Source organism: Nuphar pumila, chromosome 5, assembly GCF_984573655.1.
Source record: "Nuphar pumila chromosome 5, dmNupPumi1.hap1.1, whole genome shotgun sequence".
Taxonomy (NCBI): Eukaryota; Viridiplantae; Streptophyta; class Magnoliopsida; order Nymphaeales; family Nymphaeaceae; genus Nuphar; species Nuphar pumila.
The window spans coordinates 105,039,172-105,056,752 of NC_143253.1; the positions used below are offsets into that span (position 1 = coordinate 105,039,172).

General features: G+C 39.8%; 1 protein-coding gene across 2 annotated transcripts; it reads right to left on the minus strand.

The window, feature by feature from the left end:
- Positions 1-1,597: 1,597 nt before the first annotated feature.
- LOC149837997 (uncharacterized) lies at positions 1,598-12,488 on the minus strand. 2 transcript variants are annotated; one of them, XM_090006308.1, is made up of 14 exons: positions 12,163-12,488; positions 11,068-11,773; positions 10,379-10,457; positions 10,111-10,167; positions 9,578-9,633; positions 6,912-7,143; positions 4,997-5,083; positions 4,767-4,841; positions 4,431-4,514; positions 3,360-3,424; positions 3,087-3,276; positions 2,929-3,017; positions 2,573-2,687; positions 1,598-1,852 (listed from the first exon to the last, which is right to left on the minus strand). In XM_090006308.1, the coding sequence occupies exons 2-14, from the start codon at positions 11,757-11,759 to the stop codon at positions 1,811-1,813; spliced, it is 1,863 nt and encodes a 620-aa protein (XP_089862434.1). In that variant the 5' UTR covers positions 11,760-11,773; positions 12,163-12,488; the 3' UTR covers positions 1,598-1,810. The 2 variants fall into 2 exon arrangements, with proteins under 2 accessions (XP_089862434.1, XP_089862435.1); XM_090006309.1 differs by having other exon boundaries at positions 12,291-12,407.
- Positions 12,489-17,581: the final 5,093 nt, after the last annotated feature.

Here is a 17,581-nt window from a genome sequence, read left to right on the forward strand (position 1 = left end):
ATTTGTCTTGATGAGGAGCTTGATTCGAGGTTGTGTGGTATTTTAGGTTGGTAAATGGGTTTGTTTCCCTCTTTTTTATGGTAAACTGTTGGCTCATATGTGTCGAGATTTTTTTTTTAAAAGAACTCATGTGTCAAGATTTGATCATAAGGATGGAGAAGAGGCTCCCAAGCTGGAAGACTTGTAAGCTTTTGTATGCGGGAAGGAGGTGTCTTATAATTCATGGGTGTCTTATAATTCATGTTCTTTCTAGTATCCCTCTTTTTGGGATGTTAGTATTTCGACTTTCAAAATCTGTTATTCATGCTTTGGAGCGAGTTTTTGCTCGTTTTCTGTGGAACTCGGAAGAGGAGCATCATCCTCACTTGATTCTCATAAAATGCCGCGTAAGTTTATGGATGCAGAAGAGTACCAATCGTGTGGATCATGGAGTTGGAAAGGAATTACTTGGGGATGGAGTGTAGTTCAGCACCTAAACTCATGGAGAGTAGGGAATGGAGAACCTTGGATGGGCTTGATTTTGGTGGAGCATGAACTTATTTTCAAGTTGTTTCGAACCCCGTTCTGCATCAGGCTAGAAATGCTTTGCCATCTCCATTGAGTTCATTCCAAGGTGCTGTCAATGGGTCTCCAGATGTAGTGCTTTGGAAGGATCGTGGGAGGAAATTAGATCTAAAGCCCCAGTATTACCATGGTACCCATTGGTTCTGAGGAAACAATGTTTGCCTTATGCAAAATGGACGTTATTCACCAACAGGGGCTCCGCGTGGTTGGTAGGAGCTGTCAGTGCACGTCTCCCTGTGGTGGGGCGTTGCAGTTTCAAAACCCCAGAGGTACTTTGAATAATAACTGGTGGGGGTTTAAATAACCCCAGCTTGCCTTTCAAAAAAAAATGGACGTTATTCCTCTGTTTTCAAGTAGGCTACTCACGTATGGAAGAACTGGTCAATTCGGAATCATATTATGCACAATAAGGAATCATATTCTACAGGTCGACTAAAGAAGGAAGTGTGGTCAGCATGTGTTGAGAATTTTTGGAAGCTTAAGTGGTGTGTTTTTTGAAGCAACAGTTTTCCGAGTAGGGAATTTGTTGTTTTGAAAAATGCTTGCTTTGGAACGGGCTCCGAGTGATTGTGGTGAAGGGCATCGTCGGCTTGTTACAGAGTTTAAAGCGATCAGATATTGTATAGGTTTGTTCGTTTTTTGAGGTTCAATGTTTGTACTGCTACAGGGTACCTGTTAGTGCCTCTGCGTGAGCACTTTTGGATAGGGATGCCCTTAAGCCATAAGATTTTGGAAATGGCCCTGAATATTGCGAGATAACCAATCCATGCTTCATGCCAACATGTTATTAAGAACAGCAATCCATGCTTCAGGACAATATTCCAAATATGAACACCCCTAAATGCATAAACTCTCCAACTGTCCAGACTAGTTTGCTTCTCGTGCTGTTTGCCCAACTTACCCAACAGTCAGATTGATGCAAAAGAACCAAATCGAGGATGCAGTCAGAGATGCAATCTCTCTCTCTCTCTCTCTCTCTCTCTCTCTCTCTCTCTCTCTCTCTCTGCACAAACAACCATTCTCAGTAAAGAAGTTTATCAACAATTCGAACAGTTTTAAGCATATTCAGCAAAATAACATACGGGTTTAAAAGCAACAAGTACAAATCATCTGATCAACCGATACCCTGTAGGTCTTAATTGCCATTGATTCTTGTACAATTCATCAATGTTGACTAAGTTTCAGGGACAAAAAACACGGAGTGCCCGCTTGAACATCACTGCAAAACCTCTCCTCCATGCAAAACTTAAATGCTGCCTTTAAATTTCGCATCGTACTGCTGAGGGGGCTGCAAAGAAAGCAAGTCACTATCAAATCCAGACGATGAGTTAAATTTCCTGTTATCTAGTGACGACGATATCAAGCTCAAGCCACTTGGTCATGACTAGGGAATCAAGCCAGGGGCACCGCTCCCTGATGGGGTCCCTTCGATGCTTTTAATCTTAAGATGAACAGCATCGAAACCATTATGGGTAGGATTCCCGTCCCTTAAATTGCATTACGCCCACCATTTTTCCTATGCTGTTCATGCTTCGGATGAACAGCATCGGAGGGGTTTAAAATGAACAGCTCACAAAGAGCAGTCTGTACATTTTTATTGGGTGTCATTCATTTCCAAGTTGAACGACATCTAAGGCACCCCTGACCTTATCCTCTCTTTGTTTCAGTTATGGTGGTACCAAGCCAATGTCAGAAACTACCGAATGCAGCTACACAAACCCCCAAGGAACCAGCCCAGAGTTGACATCCTTAAACAAGGCACATCCAGTGTTTCAGCAGCATCAAGTCCTTCCACAGTCCAGAAGTAGCAACTAGGAGGGGAAAAGAAAGCTTGCTTATTCAGACTTGACTAGAAACCTGACTCAGGTCCCAAATCTGATTGGATCACACAGTTTCTCTTTAAACCAACTTAACAAAACTGGTCCAACTCTCAAATTCTGATGGAACTCTTGATCTAGGATACAAAATTCACAAAACCAAATAAACTACATACATGCAGATAACCTACCATGAATGTTGCTGTTATCATCCTTTTTGCAAACCACCTGCCATGCATGGCATGTTGGGCTTTTGATGCTGCTGCCACGCTGTCAAACTTCAAATAGACATGGCCGGAACTGTTCCTGCAAAAGCAATAACAAAAATTTTAAATGAATCACGAGAGAGATTTAGACTGGTCAGCAGGAAAAAATGAGATGGGGTATATGAAAAATTCAAAGCTTCAAGTATTTAATAAAGCAGCAAAAAAGGAAATAGAAGTGATAACTTTCGGGAAGTTGCAACTAAGAACTGAGATAAGCACTCATCTATACAGGAGACTAAGAAAATGACCATTACAGGATGAGAACCAGGATCACCACTCACTTGTCAACATAGATATGTTTCACGGCACCAAAATTGGAACACTCTTCTTGTACGTCCTCTTTAATATCCAAATCAAATTCAGGATCAGTCTGCAAAACTAATTCAGCTGTCAGCTTATCTGCACACATAATTAACAACAAAACAAATAGACTACGGACCTCACTGCTTGGATCGAACATGTTCTTCAATAACAAGCATTCACTTGGAATGCCTATAGGTTCAGCCGCTGGAAGTGGCACAACAGGAACTGCAGAGGCTGGCAAAGCAGACTGCCCAGTAATAGGAAGAATAGGAGGTTGAACTGGGGCAACACCATTAATCAAGGGAGCTCCCAGTGAACCCACAATACTGCAACAGATGCATATATTTTTGAGTGTTAGAAGATTATCCAACAGATAAAGAAGAAATGAAGCACAACAAGAGAAGCATACCTTGTAGCGGTACCTGTACGATCCAATTTCTGCATAAGCATGGCTCTTGAACTAGCATTAAGAGACTGCATGCATGACAACAAGTTGGTTACATAAGCATATAGATGGACAAAACTTCAGCTGCCACAATTATACCAGTCTAAAGACTAATCATGTTTTGTCAGAATATGCAAAAATATTGGTTTACCTCAGACTCATCGTAAGAATATTTCTATAAAGATTCTGCAAATTATGAAATAGCAGCAAAATCAACATAAACAGAGATTTATAGAACACACAAAGAGAGGTGCACAACTGGCATCCAAACATTTCAAATAAAATAGAATTGTAAAATGAAGGAACATTTCAAATACAAGCTTTATGACACGAACAAGGGAAACAAACAGCATCCAGAACACACAAACTTTAGCATAAACTGCCAAATGATAGCAACCAAAACTATTGTTGGATTCACATAAATTTGAATCATGGACCCCGTTGATGTTTCTGCTATTGAAATAATTGCAATAGTAATGATAAGAGAGTATTAAATCACTAGGTCTAGAAGAAAGAATAAAATAATTGGTAATCATATTTAATTGCCCATAATATGCATTCTAAAACAGAATAAAAAGGGCATATCTAAATTCTTTATGTAAATCTATGAGGACAAAAAGTTGATGCTTTCATAGAGACCCAATCGCTTTTGTTTACAAGTCACAAGTGATGTGCGATCACAAAAAACAAGCAAAAGAACCAGGCAGGATAGGAGCTAGCAAGGAAAATATCTGGTTTGACAAATTAAACTCCTATTCAGAATAAGGTTTTATGCCAATTGCACGCTATGATTCAACAGCTATTCCTGCCAAATGTACCACAAGCATGGAAAATATCCCAACTTACTAGTCAACATTTCTAACTGCAGAAGTTGGAGACAGAACATATTTCTGATCAACAATGAGTCTCAATGTCAATTGCTAAAGTATTCAGTTGCCCACAAAGTTCACTAACATCTAGGATAACAACTAATTTGCCCAAATAATATCAACCATATAACTTCAATCTTCAAAATTAAAGTACATCATTGCTTACCAAGCCGCCGCCATCATCATCATCAAAATCAGCAACATTTGCCCCAACATCTTGTATACCAACATGATCTGTGACTGCTGAAACCTACATCCACAAAATCATGATCCATAAAAATGCCAAATCCACCTTTTTTTGTAGAAAAAGGCCATGCCCACAATAAAATCTTCAAAAAAAATATTGATAAAACTAAGAACATATATTAAAAAAGAAAATCATAATCCAATAGGAGATTAAAATTCTAACAGGCATCTGTTTTTTTATTGTCTCTTATTTCCTTATATTGATTTTGATAGTAGATATCAGCACCAAAATGACAAAATATGAACAAGCAGGCACCTTGATGGTCCTCCCAGCAATCTCGAGCTTTCCATTCAGACACTGAGCTGCTTTTGCATGCTCTAATTGAGCAAACTACAGAAGTCAAAGAAGAAAAGAAGAAAAAAAAAGTCAACATGAAACAGGAAAAGTGAAAACCGAGTCAGGCCCAAACTAGGGAGCCAAAAGGAAAAAATAAATTGGCCAACAAGAAACAGGAAAAGTTCAAATAAATAGTTAGATCCACTCACTTGCACAAATCCAAAGCCTTTGCAATGTCCAGTCTCTGAATCAAGGGGTAGTTGAACAAGCTCAACAGGACCAAAAGCCTCAAATACCTACAAAAAATCATCACAGTTTCCAATTAATAACATAAAATACTAATGAGAAGCAAACCACAAACTTATAATGCCACCTAGGTAGGACCAATTCAAGAAAAAACATCAAAGATAACATTTAGAAAAATAATTTAATAAAATTTTGCAATGAATAGGATGTCAAAACGTTGAAAGAGGTCCACCAATACACACGTTTGCCTACACACATGGCATGCATATGCAGATATAAAATGGGAACTAATTGTCAAATTATTTCATAATCATTGAGCATGCTTAGACATCTAAGTAGTATATCTGAATACTGAATATAGGTACATTTGTAGGTGAATTATTATATAGCACACTTGGACGTCCAAGTACATATATAGGAAAAAGTGCAAGCTCTGTGTTTCTCTTATAACGACCTTCATGTAACGTGATATGAAACCTCATTAAGTCAGGTCTTACCTTAGAAACTCATTTTGTCTCAAATTTTTAAAAGATTAATACCTCTGACAGAGCTTGGACCAAACAAAAAGGCCTTTTTTTGAAGTGGCAGATTTAGAGACCCAAGTGATATGTCCCACATGGGAGTACAGGCAATTTAGAAGAAACTCCCATCCAAGAATGAAGCAAGATACTTAATCCTACTCAATCAAATGAAAGCCTGTCCACCGCCACACAACAAATGCAACCCTCCCCCACACTCTTCCACCCCGCCCCCCAATTATTATAAACAAAAGAAAAAAATCTCTTCCAAGTTTCTAATCATGTAGTCCAGTGAACAGCAGGTGCCAGACCAAAGGCAACATCAAGAAAAGAAAAGAAACAAATATGAAAAATGGCATCAAGCAAAGTTTGATCACCAATACATCACTCAACACAGCGATTTTCCCAAAGATTAGCCCTCTTACCATGTAAAATAATCTGTTAGGGAGAAAAAAGTGGTTGCTGGTCATAACTTGATTAAAACACCCATAAATATTATATTGTCACAATATATAAAAACCAACAATCATCAAAAACTGACAAAGATAAACTAGAGAAAGCACAAATAAGAGGTTATAAAGATGTGCACAATATCGATATAACATTCTGCACTCACTATGCCTTTCAAACAAGTGTCACTAAGAAATCTATCAAGGGGTAAATTGAACGCAGTCCAGAACTACCAGCTTATCCAAACTACAGCATGTACATGGCAGTAACAGAGATATTATTAACTACTTACATATTTTCCAACTACACTCATTTCCTTTTTTATTATATGTATAAAAGCTGAAATAACTGTTAATTTGTAAACCCACATGAGAAAACACAAGAACCCAATGCAAAATTCATTCAGTTACCACTTGGTGCAAATACAATAAAAAGAACTTTTGTTCATCAACTATAGTATTTGCTATTTAACTGTTGCTTCTAACTATATCCTATATCTATAACAGCGACAGTAAACCAATTTGCAAAAATAATTGATGAAGAGAGATGAAAATGAATTGGCAATTAAGCCTGCCCGACTTTTTGGTTTCAGTAACCATATAATATCAACACCTTTAAAAATAACAATAAACAGCAACTCATCCAACTAATCACATCAGAAAGTAGCTTCGATAATAATTCCATGGCAAAAGCATGTACAACAATGGTACCATATTATCTTCAGCAAATAAGACTAAAAGCAAGACCTGAAGAAGCCTTAATTATGACCAGCTAACCATCAGGCAGATCTTGTTATGTTTATACAACTGAAGAAATACACAAAACAATCAACTACATAAGTGCTAGCCAAGAAAAGAAAGATAAGCAGAAGAAAGAAGGATGAAATGTAAACAAATTTAGTCATATGCACCTGGCGAAGTTGATCTTCTGTTATATTGAAATGTAAGTTCCCAACATACAGCTTTCGAGCAACAGCAGAATATGGTCCTGCAAGACCGCCTGCCCCAGCAGCAGATGCAGTTGACTGGACAAGATTTTTTTCAGCCTCAGAAGGTTTAACCATTACAGGCTGACCAAGAAGTGGCTGCCCAGAGAGAGCAATTGCCATTGGCACCGACATTGCATCGTAGAACTCAATGTACCTGTAACAGAAAGTCGGACGAGTTCTACTCCAATGCATATAAACAAAAGGTATTCTAGGAAGAAAATATTACAAACTTAAGCTCATCAAGAAACTTAGAAATACAAGCATCAGATTGGATGGTGCTCAGACACCACTATGCATGTGTTTCATTGCACTCATGCAGAGCAATGCATGAAAAAATTAACCACAGCAGTTGAGTTTTGATGCCATGAGCTGAAGCCTAACAAAGGATTGTCCACACAAAGCATCCTCTGTATCAACCACAATTACACAGCTTTATTTCTTTCTCGATTTATCCCATTTTTAAAGGATTTCTGGAGGAAAAACTGCAAAATATGATGATAAACTGAAAAAACCATAAAACTACAAATGGTGAAATTTATTTTTCAAGGAAATTTAAGCTTTTCAAATAGAAACTTCCACAATAAAATTACCTTTGCAAAAGCTACTTTGATAATGATATTAATGAGTAATGACATATATAGACATACACTTACATGCACTGTGTGTAACATATCATTGTTACAAATTCATCAACTACAATGAGAATATTTTGGCAGACTTGAATAGATGATTTTACTGTCTTCCAGAAAGTATGGCAAAAAAACTAAGAATTTTGAAGAACAATAAAAAAAATGGATCATTTTCACAATCTTGAGGCAACATTAGATAACCTTTGAGTTATTACTGTCACAATAACATACAAATCACATTTACATATTAATAAGCTTAAATATTGCAATATCATCAAAATATTGTTTTTCTAGCAAATATCTTATAGATTTACTGACAAATGAAAACCATAAGAAAGTCAAAATATTCTTTTCCGGCCTCTAAGGCAATGTCAGAATAAGTTCATGATAGTTTTAATATAAATACAAGTTTATTGAAATCCCTCTCTCTCTCTCTCTCTACTTGCCAGAGTTGCTGGTCTGACATTAATGGAGACACCAGATGGATGACTACGTCCGCATCTCCCTCTATTATATTGTGCCTCATTGCCATTAATGCTAGTAGTTTCCAGGCAAACATATGCATCTCCACCACTACCACCACATGTTTACCCATCACCACTAATGCCACCACTTCAGTACTATTACAAATCCCTGTCAACACCATCACCATCTCTAACAAAACCACCTTACCAGTTACCATTATTCATCTCCACCCCCACCCTTCACCATCATCTTGCTTCCATAAAACCTGTCACGTGGATACTCCACTTTGGCACCTCTATTGTGTCCCCTTATATGCTAATCGTATTGAAAACTTCATAAAAAATTATCGTATCCCAGCATCCACAGCCATATCAATCAGACACAGCATAAAACTCCATCACTAGCAAAGCCTGCAGCAAAGGGAGGTGTTATGTAAACAGAAGGGCTTGGATCGTTGGAAGAAATATTCCAGCTGCTAAATCTCCTTGCACACAAGAGACTGTCAACCGTCCAGCTCTGTTATGAAAGGAGAGAAAGTGGCAGCTAAAGCTAAGCGCTATAGTAGCAATCCTTCACCTCCATAACCACCAAGGGTTAATTGAGCACACCCATTGAGGCCTTGCACCTTTTTTTTCTTAGTTTTTTAATTTAAAAGTTCTCTCAACTGGCAGTTCTGACCCCCATTGACCTCAAATGCATGTGTGACTCATGAAAAGCAACCTTAAGAATGAGGCATGCACCTCGATTGCTTGAGGTGCATGCATTTATGCCCAAGGCAACTGTGGTTAATGACACTGCTGCTCATGTGTGCACACAAGCTTATATCATCTTTGAGCCATTAACAACACCAGTTGTTCTGATCCCCCACTAACCTCAGCTGACTGCACTACTCGTGGAAACGTGTATCACTGAGGACAAGTGCATCTCCAATGCTTGTGGTGCACACATTCATGCCCCAAGGCAAACATGCTCAATAACACTGTTCATGTTGGCATGAATGCATCTATCACATTAAGGCATTACACAACTTACAAGATTTACAGATGTCATTACTAGCTCCATGATTAATCACTCCAATCACCATTAGTAATAAAATGTAAAAAAGGAGCATCATAGAATCTTGTGTTAAAATGAGAATAAGTTAAGTTGGATTTCATTTGATTTCCACAATTTTACATATTCCTTGCATTTATGGGCTTTTATTTTGCCACTATTAACACATTAAATTTAAAAATAATTGTTATACCATTATTGACACCGACACATGGATGGGCACAAACACATGTAAACACAGGGGAAAAAAATGTGCATTGTTTCATGTTGCAAGGACCAGTTAGCCTCAATCGAGACTCGCTTGGTAATGTCTTCTTGTGCACTGGAGCCATTAGATTGCAAATCACATTGCTGCCTTGTTATGAACCTACAATATTTAGGAAGGAAATTGGCCTCACAAAGAACCAGACCTTTAAAAAACAGATTAACCAAAATACTTACCCAACTCCTTTTGAACGCCTAGAATTCCGGTCCATTATCAGACGAACATCCCTCACCTGGAAATTATGAACAAAGTTGTTAAGGGCACTGAACAAAAATAGTCAGTATACTTTGCAGGGTTACTCTTTATGTCACTATCACAGCTTGGCACCCAAGTGGTGGTTAGCACTAAGCAGGGTTGCCAACCAACTTTTACGAGCATTTTTCGCACTCACCAAATAAAAAGAAAGTTGATGCCCGCAAAATTAGTCAATATACTACGCCTCACTGAAGGCAGTGGAGCATTTACTGCAATAAGAAGCAAATACATCTCAATGATTTGCTCACATGTTTGAACTGCCCCATGCTTTAAGCATGTACGTTTCTACACTACAAGAAGTGATGGATGGCTTCTAAAGTTACAAACAGCAAATGAAATCTAGATAAGAAACCATGCACATGGAGACACTGCACCTAGAACCATAGTACCTATGAAATATACATAAATCTAAAAGTGTAAACATATAAAAATCGCACACCATCATCCCACTAACCTTGCCAGCCCTAGAGAAAAACTCATAAACATCTCTCTCAGTTGCCTTCAAAGGCATCTGCAATAAATTAGATAAGTTCAGTTAGTTGCAATATTCCGCCTCATGCCATATCTCACATGTTAATGAAGAATGGATAAAACAAAGAGCATCATGCCAATTATGCGAAAAAGAAAAAAGGAAATCCCTGTGGAATATGACTTAACGCATACCCGATCATGGGTCATGATATAAGAGAAAGGATTATGAATCTTATGCATGTGAGACATACCTGGTAAGCAAAAACTGTCCTCTGGTCCCTCTCAGGATCAGCTTCAGGCTCCACCGCTTCTTTTTTATCTTTAAATCTTCTGTATTGTAATAACAAAAGCTTTAGGGTGTGCAGAAAACAACAATAGAATCTAATAGAAATTTACAATTTCAGCAATACATAACAAACTAAGAAATTATCTGTAGCCGATAAGTATGTATCAGTATGTGTGTCTCACATAGCCATTTCAAATTTACACCAGCAAAGGAATAGTAAGGCTTGGGAAGTTAAACCTTGTCAATCAACAGTGAAACAGGTTGTTCAGAAAGAACATGCTAAATTTTCTGTCATCCTAATCCATGCACAACCAAAGAGTCAATAAATCTTGAAAAAACTAGCATCTTCAATTACTATCCAAAAGAGACTACATAATACATCAAGAGAACATGTGAAGTGTTGTTTCCTTTCTACCAGCACAGCATTCTAAATCAATGAAACCACAAATAAATTATGCCCAAGGGAGAAATGAAAAGGTTTTAGCAAGAACAAAGGCTGAGAGTCTTCAAAAACTTAAATCAGATCAAAAAAACAGAAAGCAACTCTAACCAGATAAGGTGAACACTATCTCAATTCTATGACAACCTATTGAATACGAATACAAATTCCGAACCACATACACAAACGGGTAACAAAGGAAAACAACAATTTACCTGCTATCTCTGTCCCTAAGCTCAACCTCACGTTCTTTTTCCATCTCCTTTTCTGGTTCTCTTTCTCTCGCCTGCCTGTCTCCGCTTCCCCCCCTCTCCCTCTCTGTTTCTCTTTCTCTCGCCTGCCTGTCTCTGCTTCCCCCCCTCTCCATCTCATATTCGATAACGATGTCATGATCGACTGGATGCCTTCCCGAACGGCTGCTGCTTCTCCGAGACCTATCCTGTTCTCGATCTGGGTCACGGTCCCTCTCCCTTTCCTTTTCATAATCACGGTTCCGTTCCCTCGCTCTATCACGCTCTCGCTCCCTCTCCTTGTCCGACCTGTCTCGCTCCCTCTCACGCTCACCATCCCGAGTCCCACGTTCATTGTTATCCCTACTACTCTTATGGTGGTCCTTCTCGCTCCCCCTTGGTGAACCACGGTGACGTGACGAGCCCCTCTCAGAAAGATGATCGCGCCCGCGTGCCGATGAATGCCGATGCTCGTTCCTTTCACCATTCTGCTTGTCCGACCTTTCCCTCTTGGACCTGCTCTCATTGATCTCCCCGTCGCCATCGTCCCTGTGCTTTGAACTCTTTTCGGAGCGCTCCCGCTTCCCTGAATGCCCACCCCCGTCGTCCCCAGAAGCCTTGGGCAATCCAGGATTCTCAACAGTCTGCTCTAAATAGGCATACTCGTCAAAATCCATCTAGGCCGCCGAACCTACAGGGGAAAACGCAACTTATGTCTCATACATTTGCCCGAAAAACAAAAACAAAAACAAATTTCACCCACACCACCAACTAAAAAGAACCACACAAAATCAGAAAACCCTAAAGTTGCGAAAATCCCAAACGAAATCCACAAAAAAAAACAATACAGTCAGCAAATGCCCAAACCGACTAAAATAAATACATAAATAAAAAAGAGGGGGAAATCGCATGTATGAAAACAAGTGAAAAGACAAAACCGAGATTCCCCCCTTTAACACGAACCTCAGAAACCCAAAAGCACAACATCCATACACAGAAACGAAAACCTTAAAACAAAAAGAGGGAACACATGAAGAAATCAAGCATCGACGAGATAGAGGAAAGGTCTTTGAGAAAAACCTTGCGCGTCTTAAGTTTTAACCCGGGAGAATTCAATTATCTCTCCCCCGTCGATGCACGGAAATTTTCGAAACCTTAGAGGAAAACCCTCTCTATCACTTTCTCTGTGGAGGAAGGACAGTACAAACCCTAGCTCGTTCGCTTCTTCTCGCCTGTGGGGTCTGGGCGATCGGCCGCAGAACCACACACACAGATAGAGAGAGGGGCAGAGGACTCCCCCGACCAGTCGCGCACTTTCGCCTTTTATACCCTCGCCCGCGTTCCGGTGGTGAGAGGCGAAGAAGAGCGGTCACGCACCCCCAACAAGGGCAGAATCTAGGGCTCTCATCGGGTCGGATGTGATTTGGGTCCATCTTTGTGGTGTCCAACCGGACCTGAGTTACTCGTTTCCAAATCCATATCCAGGTTCGGATGATCGGATCAATGTCAAAAATCATGTTCTTGGGAATCATCTCGAGAGATTGAAAAGGTTTGTTTTCCTCCATAAAACCACCGAATAAATATCGGCATGTATGAAAATATAAAATTGTAAAAAGGTTTTTTTTAATGGAAAAGTGTTAGCTGCTTACCACTTTTCGAGCCCACTGCGAGCAAACGGGTGTTCAGCATATAGTCAATTTGCTAGAAAATAACATTTGGATCATGATTTTTCAAGTTTTGAGTATTTAAGAAAATCTTACAACATTGATTTTTAGACCTTACGAAAACCTAAATAACGGAATTGTACTATCCAATAAATGATTCTTACAAAAATCAAGCATGTAGAACACATCTGTATCATCAGATTAAAGAAAAACAAGCAAAAAACTCTTTTTTTATCGTGTCCAAATCGCCATAAAAAAAATCATATTGATCTCTTAGAGAAACATCATGTTCTTCACCAGTACATGAAAACATCGCAATGAGATTATGGTATTTCTAAAATTTGGATTAATTTGTTAAGTAAAGTTAAGATGGCATGATCACATGAAGCGGACTTGGTAAAGTTTTTATCTTTATACCGTTATACGTACTTTACATTGACAAAAGAAAAAAGAAAAGACTGATCTTAATTTAGTCTTGGTTTAGCCTTAGGCCTGGTTTATAAGTTATAAATCAGATCCATATACTACTTACACCCGAGTATTTAATCAAACCCGTAGGGTCTAATTAGACCCAAACCTTACTGGGTCTTATATGGGAGGCCCCAATACTGGGTCATACTGAACCTGTTGACAGCCCTAGCAGAAGGCAACAGAATTAGTTGGATATGGGTAGGGCCACTCTTGGGACAAGAACGTGCCGTCTTTAGCAAGCCAACCAGTCAAGTTCTTGATGAATCCGATACATGTTCGCTCTACAGTTTACTCTAGGGATGTCAAGTAAAAGGTGAATATGAGTCGGACTTGGCCTGGATCCTACTAGATCTGAATCCAAATCCAAAATTCAAACAGTAGTTTGAATGCTCTACTGTTTACTTGATTTTGGACCCAAATCCACCAAAAAACCAAAACTGCTTACGTCACTTTGTATACGAACTACCTGTATCTAATAATATGGTCAGATCCAGTTCAGACCCGATTTATGCCTCTGCTGTGGAGTGATGCGTGTGTGCCAAACTTTTAATGGTAGAGTAGGTGTGCAAATGATTCAGGATGGAGGTCTTTCAAATTTTGGCTGTTGTGGATCCAATTTTGATCTGAATCCTCATGTATTTAGCTGTTCCAGATCCGAACCATTTGTATCCCTATGATAGACACTATCCTTGGTTTGCTTCTACGTTGGACACTGGTACAAGCATACATGCTCATTACGCAAGTTTGATAATACATGGATATTTAACTCATGTAATTTTTTAAAATATGACACATGGAAATTTAACTCGTTAATCAGTAAAATTATTTTTTATATTTAAATATATAAAGGTACATTTTTATTGGAAGTTTTAAAAATACTAAAATAACGCACAGTACGAAAGTTTGGTAATACAAGTGTTATATGGGTTTGGATCATACGGATCCAAACTGAGAGTAGGTGAGTTCATGTTTTTACTCTTACATGTGCATGTAAATCTCCAAGGAAAACCTATGCAGGGCTCCATTGGATTACATCTAAACCAACGTAGTAACCAAGTACCTGTAATGTTAGGTCAAAAGCAAAGTATATTGTCATATGACCTATGTTTGTCCCATAAGTTGGATTTTGTTCAGCCCCCTAGATTAGGGATGGCAGTGGACCGGGGGAAAGCGGGGCCCCGCCTCGCCCCGTTTGGACCGGGGATGGAGGCAGGGACGAAGGTTAAAATCCATCCCCGTCCGGGGGTGGAGGCGGGGATGGATGTGCACTTTTCCCCGCCCCGTCCCTGCCTCATCCCCGCCCCGACCACTTTTTCCCGCAATATCCCTGCCCCGCCCCGCCTCATCCCCATTTGAATCGGGGATGGAGGACATGAAACGGGGATGAAGGCGGGGGTGGAGGATAAAATCCATCCCCGCCGGGGATGGAAGCGGGGGTGGAGGATAAAATCTTGAGGCGGGGCGGGGGTGGAGACCTTGTCCCCCGCCCCGCCCCGCCCCACTGCCATCCCTACCCTAGATTGCACTGGTTTAGAGTTTTTTTAGCTAGGTTAAGGTAAAAACCCACATCACCGACCCTACATTGGCTGGCCTCTGGTTGGTAAAATCCTTGAGCTCCCCCTGCTCACCGACCCTACACCCAGCTTCAACCTTACAGCAAGGCTCTATTATAGGAAATTTAATTTTACAAATTTAGATGGTTGTGTACTAAAGAAATTCCTAAAAAAAAAATGTATTATCCCCTCTTGTTTGTATTACTTGGATTTGGTACTCCCAATTTGTGTCCAAGCTGAAAATGAGGCGACACGTCTATAGCTTAGTCTGGCGGATGTGAGGTTCTAATTTGTTCTTGAAAACACTTTTTTTTTTGAAAGGCAAGCTGGGGTTAGGCAGGCTCCTACCAGTTATACAATTGTACCATTGGGTTTTGAACCTACAACATCCCAATACAAGGTGACTTGCACTAACTGTTCATACCAGACAAGCCAAGCCCGGTGGGGTGCTTAGACACACTTTTACCTAGCAATGTAGGAATACGTTTGTTACAGCACGTGGGGCAGGAAGCCGCTTTGCCTGAAAGGCCCTCTTTCGTGCGAAAGAGGTTCCCTTGAGGGAGAGTGAGACCCAGTTTTCCTGCTTCCCACGAGGCATTCGTTTCAGCCTTCATGGGAAACAGCCCCTGACAGGGTCCTTTTTTGTATAAAATAGGGTGAACTAACGCGCCCTTAAAAAGGTATTTCACCTTTTCTCAGCATATAACAAGTGTATAAGGTGTGAAAGGTCTAGTAAGCCTGGCAGTGTGTGTGTGTGTGTGAGAGAGAGAGAGAGAGGCAGCCGTTTGGATACAGGTTGAAAGCCTGGGTTTGGCCACAAAGCTACGTTTTAGCCAAAAAAAAGACATGGTTTGGTGCAAAATTGGGTTTTCAACCAAATGTTGCAAATGCGCCTACCCCTTCCTTCCCTCCCCCACCTGCCTCCTATGGATGCAAACAGTTTGGATTAGGAACAGCTAAATACATGGGAGAGCCGGATCCGAATAGAGTCAGAATAGCCAAAAATCATAAAACCCCATACTGGATCCGGCCCATACCTATCCCTACCTTCAGTTTTTTCAACCTGGTTTATCAGGGGAACCCTATTCCCACCTTCCTTCTTTTTCCCTCAATCATCATTGAAAAGTCATAACCATTGAAATCCCATACTTTAGAATGCCGAAGAGCGGCATACTGGGACCAGGCATTTATGATGTTTTCCTTTTTTTTCTTCTATTTTCTCAGTTTTTAGCTAGATGTGGCTGCTCTCAAAACTCGGGAAGCAGATCAGGTCATGCTGAACATGAGCGTTTTTTCTCATGCCGACATTGTGGCCATCCGATTTGCATTTTAAAAAGCTCAAAAGTCAACAAAACCACGTGGCATTCATCCAAAATGCAAACAGACGGCCACGATGTCAGCCTGAGAAAAAATGCTCATGTTGAGCATGACCTGATCTGCTTCCCAAAACTCGTACGCATAACTCCTCAGTCCACACTAACAGTTCAAGCACTTCAGCCTGGAAACAAGCCATAGACCATCAGGTCTTTGATGCTCCACATTGGGGTTGGGTGATTAGAGCCCGGGCTGGGCCTGTCTCTGTAGGTTGGACCCGAAGCCGGACATGGTAGGTTCAGCCTAATTAGGCCCTATCACACGGGCAACAGACCAAGATGTACTGATTAAATTCCAAAACTAACCATCTCCTAGAAATATTGAGTTAAGTTTTGGATCAAAACTTGATGCAATTGAACCACATTAATTTCCTAGTGGATCAAATGGGTAAGTCATGAGCCAAATTTTCTAAACATGGACCATTGGCCTTGTCAGGTTTGAGTCACCCCAAGGTCCCAGTGTGCCAAGTCTTCTGATGATTGTATCAGAGGACACACATGCAGGGGGCCATGTCCGGAGATCCAATGGACCATCGAGCCCACATAGTAGATACTGAGGCAGGTTTCTACCAGATCATCGAGTGGCTAGGTCAACCCACTGATCTACCTAAAAGAGCAGAACACACACGTACATGTAAGGGGAACCATCCAACCAAAAGCCGGTCCAAAATCTACAACCAGCGATGATCAGACAGCTCTCTTTCTCCATTGCTTGAGCATCTCATTGACCTCATATTTTGTTATTTATAATTTATTTAATAAGAAATATGCTTTACACAAAGACTTTACCATGTATAGAATGTTTTTTCAAAACGTGAAAAATCAACGACTCTCAATGCATTTAAAACTTTACAATACAAAGTATTATGGGTAGTTCATTTTTAGGGCTTTCAAAAACACATCTAAACATCAAAAATTCATAATCCAAAACATGGTTCTCACTAAATGAATGATAAAAATCCAATATATAAAGTTCGATCAATGAAAAACTCAATCGTTAGAAAAGGAACCCCATTGATTATCATCGGTTGTAGATTTTGGACCTTCTTTTGGATTGATGGTCCTCCTTCCCCCTATATATATATATATATATATATATATATATATATATATACATTTTTTTTTCAGACATAAAGTTGTTCAAGCATACTGAATTAGGTTGAGAAAAGAACTGTGTCGACCAAGCTCAATTAATGCATCCAGCAAGTTATATAGGCAAGACATGATGCAGACCTTATACTTAGACTTGACAAGCCTCTATCTTTCTTTCTTTGATATCAGATAAGCCTCTATCTTTCTTTCTTTGATATCAGATAAGCCTCTATCTTAGGTCAGGTCTCCTCAAAGTGGAATCAACTCCAGAAAACCAGTTATGCCAATTTCATCAATCGAATCAAAGCAACCCAATACTCTGTGTATGTGTGTGTGCGCGCACACC

Bases quoted from the DNA above. Each gene is read 5' to 3' on its own strand.
- LOC149837997 (XM_090006308.1), bottom strand. From the start codon at position 11,759: ATGGATTTTGACGAGTATGCCTATTTAGAGCAGACTGTTGAGAATCCT. The intron at 4,842-4,996 runs GTGAGTGGATCT...TGACTTCTGTAG, and splicing joins AAGGCTTTGGATTTGTGCAA to TTTGCTCAATTAGAGCATGC. The intron at 3,277-3,359 runs GTATGCTTCTCT...CATCTGTTGCAG, and splicing joins CGTACAGGTACCGCTACAAG to TATTGTGGGTTCACTGGGAG.